We start from the raw sequence: 14,700 nt of genomic DNA, 5'->3' as shown, positions 1-14,700 counted from the left end.
TATTCAGGTGTTTTAAATTTTAACACGAGGACAGAGCTGGGTGTCTTTGATTTTTAACAAGAGACTTTGCAGCAAATATTCTTCTCCCCATCTCCTTTCCTTAAATGGAGCAGTGGTGTATTTTTCACAAATCTGATGACATTATGAAAATATGTTTAATGAAGCCTAGTCTTGTTCAATGATCCAATAAAACATTTTCAGGGTCATGCTCAAATTGTAAGTACCAAAGTCCCTAAATAGTCCTTTTGTCTCTGGCACATTCCCGCATGGCAGTTGTGCTTCTGGATTTCTCTTTGTTGTCCTCCCAGTAGGCTTGCATCCTTGAGAGCATAGGCCTATGCTTAGCATGTTTTGTTTGATCCAGAAGAGTACTAGACTCTGCTACTTGACAGAGGAATATACATAATGAATGTGTGACCCCAGCTGTAGTAGTGGAAACTACTTCATCCTCACTAGGCGTTAAGGAGGCGGACGTTTGGTGCTACTGATTTGGTGTACTCTGGGTGCTGGCCTCTTAAATCCATTTTGTCCAGCATAACTAGTCTTTCACCTCCCCTGAAATGAAGAGGTGTTTAATTTGCTGTGTGCTAGATTTATGTTGCACATAGTTGTGTTTTTGTGTTCTACATGATTGTGCCAGCGTAAGATGGAGTTTCGGCTCACTGGTTCCAGTGCTTCAGAACGTGGCTATCGGGTCCTCATTAGACAGACCATCATGATTGCAATTCTAGAGTGGGGTGTTGAAGGCACATTAGTCTGACCTTTATTGCATTGGCCATTTCTAATCCACCCTTCCTCATAGAGTCCAATGCCTTTGAAGAAGGCTGCAAAAGTTAATCCCTGAAATGTTGCTTGCCCACCTGAAATTCAAAGGTGGCATGCGTTCTTACCTATTAGGTACTGGCATTCTGCTTGTTCTCTGGGTTGTTTCTAAGTATTGACTGTCTAAAGCCAAAAGCCTGTAACACTCTGATGGAAGGAAACTGTACAGGGACAGGACAGCACAGCTTCTCAAAGCCATGCGTCCATTACCGGACTAGGGAATCTGGATCATCCGTTGCCCACTGTGACAATCTCTCAGCATTTACTCAGTCAGACGTAAGCTGGCACCACACATTGCCTACATTCTGTGATATGCTGTGCCAAAACAACCACCACAGGCAGAAAGACAGACTCCAGAACGTTTTATTTACTTTGGAGATTATTCACATGAAAACATAATGCATTCATTCATTCATTCATAGGGTCTTGAAAAATAATTTGTTGTTGCAGAGTGAATTTGCTATATGCTATTGTGCCTGAAGTTCGTCTGAAAGTGATTTGCTGTGTGATATGTAGCTTTCAGTAAATGATGGTAAATAATTGTTTACAAGTATACAATATACTAATAATCAAAAAACCTTGTCTATTATTGTTCATTCTGCTCTCTAAACAATTGTAATGATTCCATGTTGCTGTGATTCATTTCAGTATAATAAGCCAAGTGGAACATTCATTCCTGAATCCATAGGTGGCCTCCAAGAAAACCTGGATGTTGTTGTGTCCTTAGCAGAAAGACAATATTACAACTGTGATTTCAAAATGTGCTACAAACTTACTTCAGTGTAAGTACAGTACTTAATTAAGGCGTTGCGGAGGTTTTAAGGTGTATATTTCTGTCCACTTACTTGCATTGCTCCCATTCCCCTGTCTCATCCGTATTTCTTTATATAGACACTGCAGAGTTCCAAGTCCTAGTGGCTGCCATCAGAACGGCCCTGTCCCCAAAAGTGACTGTGCAGACTTCTGGGTTACAGAGAGCGTTTGTTTTAGCATCAGTCTATAATTCAGTGCTTCCCAAACTTTTTAGAACCACACCCAGTTTTTAGAATGACAAGCTTTCTCAATCCACCTAGCTTTAATGGTCATGAGGAGGGCTATTTATTTTTTTAAAAACTAAAGCATTGTGTGGTAGCGCAGTGTCATTTACAAATGGCACATTTTCCATTGAAATAGCCATTACATAAGCATCGACATACATTGTTACTGATAAAATGACATTGCACACAAATAATAATGTGTGGAAATCAGGTTTCAGTTAATGTTTTAGCATTTGTACATCACCAAGTAAAATACCTTGATTTGTTTTGATCCTGTTAACATCTATGTTTATACCATATTTCTGAAATACAAAACCCATGTGCTTCTTTTTTGCTTTCCTAACTGCTGAATGTGTACAGTTGATTTACAGGTATTTCGATTTTGTTGGGTTACAAAAATAATATCCTACAGTCTTTCCTTTCACATTCCGTGTACCCCTGCAAGATTGACTTTACTTTTTTTTCTCTGACTGCAAAGTGAGAGGAGTTTGTAAACACCAATCCCTATGTTATATATTTTTTTTTAATAAGCAGTAATTTATCATATGACATATCCTTACATTTGACCTCTGGTTTTAAAAGCACATCAAATGTGACAGGATAAATACGGAATTTAAAGGCATCTTTATTGCTACTTCAAGCTGTCACAAATGGTTGGGGGGGGGGAGCTTGAATTTTCAGTTAAGTTAAAAGTAGCTCAGTCGCCCTTGGATTTAGTTAGAGATAATTATTATTAGACACCCACCAACGAGTGGCAGTGAGACTGTTGGACAGTGAAGCCCTCTGATGTCAAATTTTGACTGGGATGAAAGCCAAAGAGCAATTGTGTATCACCCAAATACATATACTATTTAGTACCCATCTGGTGGAGCAACCTAGACAGAAATTTCATATAAATATGAAAACGCAATAGTGACAAAATGGGCCCCTCTGGTATCTCACAAGTCGTGTTAAAGTTCTGGACAAAATGGCATGATTTCTACTGATATTGGTGATTTGGTTAAAACAAAATATGATCTAAGCCAATTTCTTTAAGTCCATGTTTATTTGTCAACATACTTATTTGTATGTGTTTCTCAACAGCCTCTCACTGTTTTGAATTTAGTACGGTTACTGTTGTCTTGAAAGCTAGACTGATTTGTTTGTTTCATCCGCATCTTTATCTTGTAGGGTCTAGTAGAAATCCTAAAATTCCTCAGCTATAAGTCTTGGTTTCGTTTACAATCTCTCATAAACAGTACTCTTGTACCATATTGTTAACTTTTAAAAACACTACAGGTATGCAGCATTCCTTGTGTGTACTTTGAACCACTGTAAATCTGCCCTCATTATCAATATTAATAGCTGAGACATTAAGTTCAAACTTTAGGCCTGTGAGAATAACAGCCACTTTATTTTCTAGCTAGAACAAACAAAGTACTGCTGTGAGACGTTCCTCGCTCTAAGCTGGGGATGGGCACCCGTAATGAGTGTGACTCTTCAAACAAATTATGTGTCAACGTTCCATGCCAGCTAGCATCTATAAATCATTAAATGTTTTGGATGATGTGTTCAGACCCTGTTCATTGAGCGTTGTTACCTGAACATCTTCCATATGTACTAAGTCCACATTTCTAAAACATATTTCACATCTGTCACATAATCCAGTCTCCCCTGGGTAAACTATACTTTTATAATGCTGTATAAGATCATGCAAATCTAGTTGCGCCAAAATGATAATAAAACAAATCCCCTCCAGTCCCCGCCGCCCGACCCACATGGAGTTTTGTGCTCTTGCAGTTTATGGCTCAAGAGAAACAGTCACCTGTAGGATACTGCATTAATTTACCTGTTATTTTCTGACAGAGACCAGCTTACTCAGATACTCCTTTGGTGGGTTGTCCTGCATCCTCCTTCTCACATGTACCGAATTTGATTGGTCTCCGAATACAAAGTGCTGTATGCCTGTACATGAAGTGTGCTTTTGTTTGACTGCTCACTGTGGCATACTCTTGTTCAGACAGCTGGCCTAAAACACACTCCCTTTCGGTTGAGTCTCGCATGTTTTGTGGCTATCCCTCCCAAGTGAACATAAGCAGTTGTTTTGAACCTTCTCTTACTTGAGAGAAACTATCAGCATGCACTTTTTCAGGGGTGACAGTTGTAGGGCCATCTAGGCACAATACTTCATCACATTGAATTGGTCCCACCTGTTGCAATGCCATTTCTAAGGAACCTGTGTGTTGCTTTTTCCTGTATCTCCTGATCCCGGTATTTCCACAAGCCTTATGTCCCACCTCACACATGGGGTACCACTTAAGAACTCATTTCTTTATAAGTAGTGGGGATCACACACGCAGCACTTTCTCTTGGTAGATGTTTAGTTTTGAGTTTTGTTGAGCATTTGCGTGTCTAATCAAGCCTGGAATGGAAGAGTCCGAAAACTGTTATTTTACCGTGAGCCACATAAAGCCTAAGCCATTTGCATTATGAAATAACTCAATATTATGCTTTAATGAATCAATCCCTCGATTTTCAGTCACATGTATCAAGAATGTTTAGACTGAATATGACTATACATATTGTTGGAACAAATAACGAGTTCATCAAATGCAGTTTGTGATTTACTTTATGAATTGATCACTACACAGAACACCATTCATGTAAATTAGATATTATGTTGTTCACAATTTTATATCTTTAAAATATTGTATTTAAAATTGATTTGGTGATCAAAATAATAGAAGTTCCTCTAGTCATTTTATGAAATATAGTAAAATTGTCCACTTGATGACAATCTGTCTTATGTATGTTTGCTTCTCCATATTATTTGTGTCTTGCTCAAGTATGTTTTTTAAATAAGAGTCCGAAAACTCAACTGGCTCTCCATTTGCCTCATGACCACGAGACCCAAAGCTATACAGATCAGGCAGTGTAGATTCCAGGACAGTTCTTATATATTTGGATACTCGATCCCAAATTCTCATTCCAATCAAAGGGAGCCTCAAAAGAGCCACCAAGGAATGGAACTAAATATTTAGGAATAGCCTGACCTTCCTTCTAAATTTGAAGCTTCCTCTGGAGAGGGATTTCATTAAAATCCTGACCCCCAATATGGCCTTTCTGCAAGTTGCAAAACTCATAATGAAATTGTATATGTCTTTTAATTATATTATTCAACACAATATTTCTATGCAGCCTGGCTCAACTTTTGAAATTTCTCAGATTTTCGAGATCATTTTTTGATGGAGGTGGGTTTTTCAAGGTGGATGGCATGTACACAGTAATGATACTTCTGAAGGTCTTTGTAAATGAAAAAAAAATCTATTTTTCGTTTGAGCATATCAAGATATTTTTGTTTACAGAGTAATGGAGAAGGATCCTTTCCATGCAAATTGCTTACCCGTGCATATCGGAACCCTCGTAGAACTGAATAAAGCAAATGGTGAGAAAGATTCTTGTTTAAGTTTCTGCTATAGGTGTAAGTATTTCTTTTACAGTCCTAGAATGTTTTGCAAAGAACTGGATGCCGAATTGCATTGTCTTAATTGAGTGACTACAAAAGTAATTATCAAAAATGTTGCTACTCGGGCTTGTTTTACTTGTAGAAATTTTAGACTGGTTTTCAGGTCTACCCATTATGCGCCTTTGAAATCCTGTAATTACCGTGACCTGCTCCATACCAACCCCCTTTCGGTACGCACGCCATCTGAAGGACGTGTCCTTTTACCAAATCCCAACCCTCCTTTTCATGTACATTAACCATTATTAGCAGACCTTCTTCTCAGCTATAATTATTTGGTCCTGATGACGATCCCATTATTGCTTTAAGGATCGAAACGCCATCCACTGTAGCTCCTTGACACTGTATTATTCTAATACCAAATGCTTGTGCTCTTACTGGTTATTGTATTAGGACCACATATGACTATGCCTGACTTTCCTTGTGTCTTTTCAATTCTCGTCTTGTTCACTGTCACACTTTCCTTGGTTCGTTTTATTATTTTTGACATAAAATAAATATAATTACTTTTTATATCTATGATTCGACAACACAGTCTATTATATCACTGTGTTCATTGCATTATTCTTGTGAATAAGGGACCATTGTTCCTGTATAGTTGACTGTACCTCAGCTCCCTCTCAGATTACTTTGGTTCCCTTGTTTTTTTCAAATATATTAGCCCATACCAAGGACACCATTTTCCTCCTGCAAGTCTGGAGTTTACAGTGAAAGCCACTAAGTCACACTTGGAACCACTCCAAATCGAACCTTACTTTCCACAGTAATGCGCCTCCTGGGAACAATGGATTTGTGCATATCTATAATGCATTTTCCTAGTGCCCCACACAAGGCTCCATACACGCCCGCATCAGGGGTGCCTAGTCAGGCCAGTGGTCACAAACAGAGGGTCAGTTGGAAAATCTAGTGGTGATGGGGCCCAGCACCCACCACTGTCTGCAGTGGTGGAACAGAAGCAATCTGTTGCAAGTCAGGCCCTTTGCAGGCCCAGTTCCACAGGTGACCAACACCACAGACACATCTCCAGTCGACTGAGGAGGACATCCCAACGACATGACAGTCCAGGGTCTGTGGGAACTTCATCAGTTAGTTCTCCTTATCAACCACTTGGAACTGTTAGTAATTTATCTAGCTATCAAAGCTTTTGTTCATGAGCGCTATATTCCCCCTGCAAAAGGGGGACTCACTCCACTTAACTGTTGGTCCTAGCACAGCAAATCATGCACTGGAAAATCTACCACCAAGTGCATCTAGTAGCTGAGAATCCTCCTGGAATGGACAACAACTTTGCAGACCTGCACCGCAGTACTCAGCAATAAGTCTACAAATGGGATCTCCACCCATAAGTCCTACTACCTTACTTTCATTGATGGTGCACTCCAAAAATAGTTATTTTCACCTCACATGAAATTACAAAATGCCTAAGCTTCGTCACCAGGTTTCCACACACCCAGTTCATGGGCCCATGCTCTGTGAATGAAGTGGTCAGGGATCTATACATGTTTTTTTCCTCCTCTCCCACTGATCGCGTACATGCTTAAGAAGCTGAGGCAAACATCCCTCACCCTCATCCTGGTGGCTCCAATGTGGGCTAGGCAATTCTGATTCTCAACACTTCTGGATATGTCCATAACCCCTCACGAGATTGTCCCCAACAGGCCAGACCTTCTCACACAAAACCACATCCATGTCAGACACCCGAACTCCAAACAGCTCAACCTGGTGATTTGATTTCTGAGCTCCTAGAGTTTGGTTATCTTAATCTACCACATGCATGCATGGACATACTCGGGGAAGTCCATGGGCCCACTACACATATGCTTCCATGCTGCTAAGTGGTAGCGGTTTCTTCACTGTTGTACTCCAAACCACATTAAACCCTCTAATGCCTTCGATGCAAGACATTATCTGTTAACAACTACATCTATGCAAGTGAGGGTCAGCCTACACATCAATTAGGCAACATCTGTCTGCTTTTGCTGCATATATGCAGAAAAGAAAACACTCCTCACTCTTCAAAATCACTGTTATAAAAGCTTTTATGGAAGACCTTAAACATGCCATTCCGCCAAGTGTACCTCCAGCCAGAGTCAGGAATTTCAATATTGTCCTTACCAAAGTTATGGGGCCATCTTTCGAGCCACTACATTCATACCCTCTGCAGTTTCTTTTTTGGAAGGGTACCTTCCTTGTAGCAATAAGGCATCAGTGAACTACAGGCCTGCACACTGCAGGAATCTTTTTTCCGGGTCCACAGTGGCAGACTAGTTCTTTGAACTAATCCTTCTTACCTATTGTTGTCTCCCCATTCCACCTTAACCAGACAATCAAGCTCCCAGTTTGTTTCCGCTACCTGACTCTGTAGCTTAGAGAGCACGCTGCATGCTAGACATCAAGGATGTTCTTATGTAGTATTGAGATAGTACCAAATCCTTTCGCAAGACACAACAGCTCTTTTTTGCCTTCTCACAGCTTTGTAAACATCATTCCATTTCTAAGGCAGGGATTGTTAGGTGGATCATTAAACTTATCCAAACTAGTTACACCAAAACTAAAAGAACCCTAAGATTTCTGCCCCAGCTCACTCTCCACCCGCAAGCCGGGCACCACTAGGGCTTTTTTTGGGAACATACTGGCCCTTTGTAAACCTGCCACATGGACCTCTCTAGTCACGTTCACAATGCACATTTGTGTGGACCTTCTTGTAATGCATCAAGCTGCTGCTAGTGTTATTCTAACAGTTCTTGGGACTTCATTACAGATCTCTGCACCATGCACTGGTTAGCCACCTCTTACAGGGGTATATGGCTACAGTCAGTGCAGAGCATGTGTACTACAGCAACATATGCTACGAACGTATTGTTATTTACCCTGTAAGCATCTGTTTGTTGCTTGTAGTGCTGTAGATTCGCATGCGCCCACCCTCCTCCCCAGAAGCCAGTGTTTGCTGCAGATTTTTTAACTTCACTATTCTCTCTTTCTGCAAGCGCAGTCACTATTCTGTTCTATTCTATCCTACTCAGTACTCCATACCCACTCTCACCTGCTGTGCGAAAAACAATCAAACAATGAAGTTGATGCCCATGTGAATTCAACCCCAGAGGAGTCGTCACTGGGACCTTGTGACTCGAAAGATTTCTTCAAGAAAAATAAGTTTGCAACAGTTCGAGCCCAACACTAAATTGCAATAGTATACAGAACATGTGAATCTACAGCATCACATGCAGCGAACAGATGCTTACAGGGTAAGTATCATAATTCATATATATGAAAAAACTTGAGTATGAATGTTCATTTGTATTCAACATTCTGTGTAATGCTTAGGCTTTCTTAATATTGCATGAACGCCTCTTCAGTGCTATCATTTTTATTTGTTTTGCCAATCCATGCAATGTCGTCCTAATGTAACCAGGAAAGTTCTGTGATAAAATTGAGGAGAAATGTTATTGGTGATGCCTGCATAATCATAAATTAAAGACTGACTCTTTACCATTAATGTGTGCAGACAATTGGATGTGAAAAATGGAACCGTCATTGCACGAATCTTACATTAATTTGACCAGTGATAAGTGAATATAAAACTTTTACTTTTTTGACCTTTTTTTCTTCTTTTTCATACAGAGCTGTTTTATCTTTCACACAAACTGGTTGATTTATACCCAAATAATCCTGTAAGTTGAAGTGAACAATTTTCTCTCCCTTTCTAAAGTATCATTTTACTAATTTTACTAAAATGCATGTCTAAATTAGATCGAATCAATTTGTAAATATCTGTCAGATTTGATCAGTCAGCATGATATCCTACCTTATTTTGCATCAAAAACATTTAAAGCTTGGTATGGGGTCATGACTTTATTCTCATTTCACAAACATAGATACTTTAAAAAAAAGTCACAATCTGAAGACAGATGAATGCCTTGCTTCCTCCATTGACAGTTGGCAGGGAAACTATAAGATGTTGAACAGATGAATGGAGATGTGGGCTGTCTGTTAGCTTGGAATAGACGAGGAAAGGTGAAGGCGATGTGGCTGCAAAAGTGTTCAGTAGAAAATGTATCCAATTTCCATGAAGGGAGATGAGTAAGGAGGACCCTTCCCTAGAGTGTATAATCCGAACAACAGATCATCCCAAGATTACAAAACTGCTAAGCTACTCATGCTGAGAACATTTTGGAGGCGAGGGAAGGGAGGGAGAGTGAGTGTGCATGCATTTTGAAATGTGCATGGCCACATATATTCAGATGCTGAGTTTCCAGGAAAGATGGGGAGTATAGAAAAGTCAGAGCTGTTTACATTTGAGATCGCAATTATGAAAATGCTTCCTTCATATATTGAAATGAAGCAATAAACACATTTTCACCCAATCAGCAGTCATATACACAATTGAGCCCTATCCTGCCCCTTCCCTTTATTTTGGCCAGAGGAACTAGAACCCCCCCCTCCCTTCCCCCCAAAACCATATGATTAAAGCATATTTCTTGCCAATGATCTTTGATAGTGATTTGTCATTGACCCCATGCCTAGTAACTTTGCTTTTCTGAGAAGTATTCCATCATTTACATCTTCTGAAAGGTGTTCTGATGCTGCTCCACTGCTATTAGACATTCACCCTTATCTTCACTGTGGTCATTTACCACTTTGTTTAATGCAACAGCCTATACACTTGTCTCCCCAACAAATCTGCCTTAAACCCCCAAAGTGTTCAAATCTAAGTGGATTGCCTGTTTGGATTGAATTTACATTGGTCCTACCATGCTGGCCCTGAAGCGCCTCCTTTAACTTCTACCCAAAAAAATATGACCTAAAAAAACTTTGCCTCACACTCGCGGGCCTCCATGGTCAGTCACTGAACTACCTTGCAAACTCTTTGTCCCTTATCGACTGACCAGAAGTTCTATGTCTGCCAAGTGCTGACTTTTAACTATTGTACTTATTAATTACAATAGTTTTAGTTCTCAATCCTTTCATGTTCAGGGCTCTTCTCCATGGAAGTTTATTGTACTTCAATTGAGACTATAAAATTACTTCTTAAAATTCTGAAGATCCTTAAAGATCTACCTTTTCACCCTGGCATTTGTAGAAATCAGTCATCATCCCAGCAGTTCAGGTTGATCTCGGTGACCTGTCTGCCAAGATAGAGGCTGCAGAGCAGGCTCTCTTTCTTCACCCATGTTTCTCACACCCGTTCTTTTTCTTCAAGGCTTTGTAATTATTTGTGGACTTATTAGACTGTGGTTACCTACCAGCATTCTCCATCCTTGTCAGATGGTTGACTGGTTCACCACCAGCACCGAGTTCTTATAGGTGTACTATTTTGCAACTCACCACTCCACCTGAAGCCAGATCACTATAGGGTGGTTAGATGTACTTGACAAAGAAATGAAAAGTAGCATTTAAAGTGAGTTCCCTCTATCCAAGCCAGAGCTAATTCAAAATGGAAATAAGACCGGTCATGCCCATTTAGTTTTCCTACTTGAAAATGATGATTTTCTGTTGTGCTCTGATTACCTTTACACGTGGCTGCTAAAACTTGTGCCTTACAACTGCATTGTGCATTCTTAATTCATTTTCTGATTTTGCCATAGTCTGTTGGGTGGAAGTTCCACTAGCCACTATTCTGTCAATGAAAAAAAGTATTTTATTTTTGTTTTACAAAGTAGCCTAGTTCTTCCCTCTTCATATCAAGACTCTGAGTTGTAAAATAATCTTTAGTTGTACTGTGTATTTTGCATTGATTAATTTAAATGTCTCTACTTGTTTATCTGGTGTGATCGCCCTTCATAGTTGTCTTGGTTCAGTGCCTGGCCTGTCCTGGTTGTATAATCTGCTTAGAACCTGTTACCTTTCTTGAAATGCAAGCCCTGAAACTTGACAACGTATTGTTTGTTTCCATAGCAAATTTGTAATGTGACTGACAACTTTTGTTAGCACTTGTAAACGCACAAGATTTGAGCAAAGGGTGGTTATGGAAACAATGTATTTTCCTTCAATGGATCTTCATGATAGTCCTAAGCACTGAATTGTCCTGCCCACACACGGTATTCCTGATCACTTTTTGAAAGATATATATGTACATAAAGCTTTTTATTTTAAAAGGCAAGTTTTAGAAAGACTCATCTATTAGCTATATATGTTGGCTATCTTTCCCATAGTGTTTGTTTAGTATCAGTAAAAAAGAAAAACGCAGTAAACTTAATAAAGTCACAATCGTAAAAGCAAGTGAGTACAAATATATTTTACAAATCTTACTTTGGGAAAATAAAAGCCAGCATAAGCAATGTAGCCAGACAGGCTGCAGTAGAAGTTGCAAATAGCCTCTGTTCATCCTCTTGTGTACCGGATCCTGGAGCAGACAGCTCAGTAAAATTGACTGGTCAATGGTTTTTAAGGATGCAGAGAGCTGTGGTGCAATTGAGGCTTTAGCACTGGTGATGCCCACAACTCTCTTCATGATCCAGAGCAACCACCAGCACAAGCACGGTTATTCTACTGAAGACCCATCCAGTTTGCAAAACATTCATTGAATTAATGTTCTCCAAAAAGAAGCAGAAACGTTTGCTCTGCATTTCAAGTACAGTTGCAAGGACCTCCCTTTTGCTATTGCTTCACCTCACCGCAGCTTTTGATTTTGTCAATTTGAGGCACTGATTGACACCCATCTCAACATGCATAAGAATGTGCAGAATTATTTCGAAATCATTCACCTCTTACCTAACAGGATAAGATCAACTTATACAAAATAGTATTTTGGCGATCCTTTTGCACTTCATCCAACTTGTGAATTGTCTCAGGCTATGGTGTTTTTGTCCATCCTGTTTAACATACACACTGAACCACTGGTATCTATTGCCAGAAAACGATGTATAGCCATACAGCAATATTCGAATGACATCCAGGTGTTAATGTAGATGACATCCTCTGAGCATACTGCTTATCTAAAATCCTTCTCTGTCAAAACCACATTTTTATGCTAAAGAACATTTTCCCAAAACCTATAAATATGTACTATTAATGAAATACCCTTGAGCATATATTACATTGACCAGATCCCTATGGTAGCAACAACACCTTAAAGTCAATCAATCAGTCAAAACAAACTTTATTCGCCAAGGTAATGCTATAAAGACACATCATTAAAACCGTTTCCATATAAACAATGTAATAACAATAACTCAATAAGAAATGTAAAACATATGAAAGTGAACAAGTCATGATAAGAACTGCATATGAAAATCCCACATAGACTAAACATTAAAATGAATGAATAAAGTGGAAAGGCATTTTTATATTTATTGGTCACAAGTGGGCTTGCTTTTCCCAATACTATGTGCACTTCTGCTAAAATTAATAACTGCACAACACATTTTACCTGAGTCTAACTACTTGAGATACTCAAAACCCAAATTATATGATTTAAAATTCACAGGGTGTAAAATTGCCACTAAAAATCGGGATCGTGCTGATTTATAAAGAGGGCAAAAAAGCATAAAGTGCATTGTGGTTTGATCTGAACGGTTATCACAGGGGCAAAAAGGGAGACTATCAAACCATGTGCTTTGTTGAGGGAAAGCAAAAAAAAAATGTAGCAAACCCAAGCGTAACCTGGTTAGTTAAAGTCTATATTGAGTGTTATCAACACGTTAAATAAAGCTCTAGCTCATAACAAGGTGCTGGAGCAAAGTATCTATCCAGAGAGGCCATCCGTAAAGCATTAGCTCAGCAAGAGCAGTGACCATGGTAAAAAAAAAAAAGAACTTATCCGAGCTTTCACTGCGGGGCTTAATAATTCAGGATTATTATACAGCTCTGGAACCCTCAAACTTAGAAAGGGACTCACGGAATGTTAGCCCCCTTATCAAGGGCCATGCAGTCGCTAATACTTTTTTTGAGACCGAACTAATTCGCCATATTTTTACCCAAAGCAAAAGGGGAGCCAGTCCTAGAAGATCTTCTGAATAAGTCAAGCCAGCCTCAGAATGACTAAAAACTGGCTGTGCTGGGGGGAACTGTTAAAAAGCTTCACAAAAAACTATTTTGGAGTTTCTAAATATTGTTGCTATTACAGGACCCTGACACGCCCGCCCAATAAGAGGCAACTGTGATACATTTAGATTGTAACAAAGTTATTATCTCTTACTCTGGCTTATGCCCCAATGATGATGCAAAGCGAAAAATCCCTTCAATGGCTCTTGAGAATTGAAGTGCTCTTAGCTCCTGCTGCAAAGGTGCCCACTTAAGTTTGGAATTATATGGGATAACTAAATTAGTTGAACTTGTCCACCTTTAAAACTGGGGAACTCTCGATCTAATAATTTTTCGATTTAGTATACTTTTGGGTCCATAGATTGAGATAAAGGACTTTGACTGGTTGACCTTTAAGTCTGTGGAGGTCATAAACTCCATAAAACCATCCAGCAGCCGCTGAAGACCATTTGCAGTTAAAGCTTTAAAGACTGCATAGTTACATAAAATAGTGTAGGGAAGGGGCGATTCCCCACCCTTGGAGTATCTAGCCTTATCTGGAGAAGGTATCCCTTGAGGCCCTTTAAGTTAATTAAAAATAAAAATAGAGCTAAAATACAGCCTTGTCCAACTCCTTTAGCGGATGAGGTGTCAACAGTGGAGGAATTTTACTGAGGTGTGCCAATGCAGTCGACGTAATAGTGTGACTAAAGGTTTTTCCATCCGCAAAGTTTCTAAAATATTCCACAGTTTAGAGCGGTTTACGGTGTCAAAAGCACTTGACAAGACCATAAAAGCCAAGTGCAAGGCGGTGTTTTTAGCCTTAACATATTTACCAATTACAAGGGAAAGATTTAAACATTGCTCTCTAGTTCCGGTCCCGTGTCTGAACCCATATTGGAGGCCTGAAATAATGTTATTTGTCTCTGCCCAGTCCTCCAATCTCACCAAAAGAACCCTGTCTAGAATCTTCATTGTTGAGTCCAACAAAGGTATTGGACAATAAGCAGACAGGTCTGGATCTTTTCCCTTTGTTGAAGATGGGGACGAAAACCGCTTTCTTCCAAGTGGGTATTACAGGGCCAGTTATTGCAGCACGGAATACATTAGTGGACAGTAGGGCCCATAGATCTACATTTTCTTTGAAAATGTCAACAAGAACACCACCAGGGCCCAGAGTTTGGCCACTTTTGTTCTTTCTAATGGATAAAGCTACATCGTCAACCCCAGTAATGAAGTTAAACTTAAGGGCCCTCTCCCAATCATTCAGTGTTGGTTTCCACGGGGCTTGTTCTGTGTTGAGCTTACTCTTGGAGCAAAATACTTGAGAAAAATGTGAAACCGAAGACTTAGCTGGAATTAATACAGTTGATCTTG

General features: G+C 39.6%; 1 protein-coding gene across 6 annotated transcripts in view; it reads left to right on the top strand.

Annotated features, from left to right (window-relative positions):
- CDC16 (cell division cycle 16) overlaps positions 1-14,700 on the top strand; it is a 144,455-nt gene that overhangs the window by 84,012 nt on the left and 45,743 nt on the right. For all 6 annotated transcript variants that reach the window (XM_085622527.1, XM_085622525.1, XM_085622524.1 and 3 more), the window contains 3 exons: positions 1,471-1,604; positions 5,204-5,283; positions 8,983-9,032. In XM_085622527.1, the coding sequence (XP_085478653.1) occupies positions 1,471-1,604; positions 5,204-5,283; positions 8,983-9,032 (264 nt within the window). The remainder of the gene's footprint in view (positions 1-1,470; positions 1,605-5,203; positions 5,284-8,982; positions 9,033-14,700) is intronic.

Source organism: Triturus cristatus, chromosome 8 (assembly GCF_964204655.1).
Source record: "Triturus cristatus chromosome 8, aTriCri1.1, whole genome shotgun sequence".
Classification (NCBI taxonomy): Eukaryota; Metazoa; Chordata; class Amphibia; order Caudata; family Salamandridae; genus Triturus; species Triturus cristatus.
The sequence above is the reverse complement of the archived record's forward strand: the minus strand, read 5'-3'. Positions and strand labels throughout refer to the sequence as shown.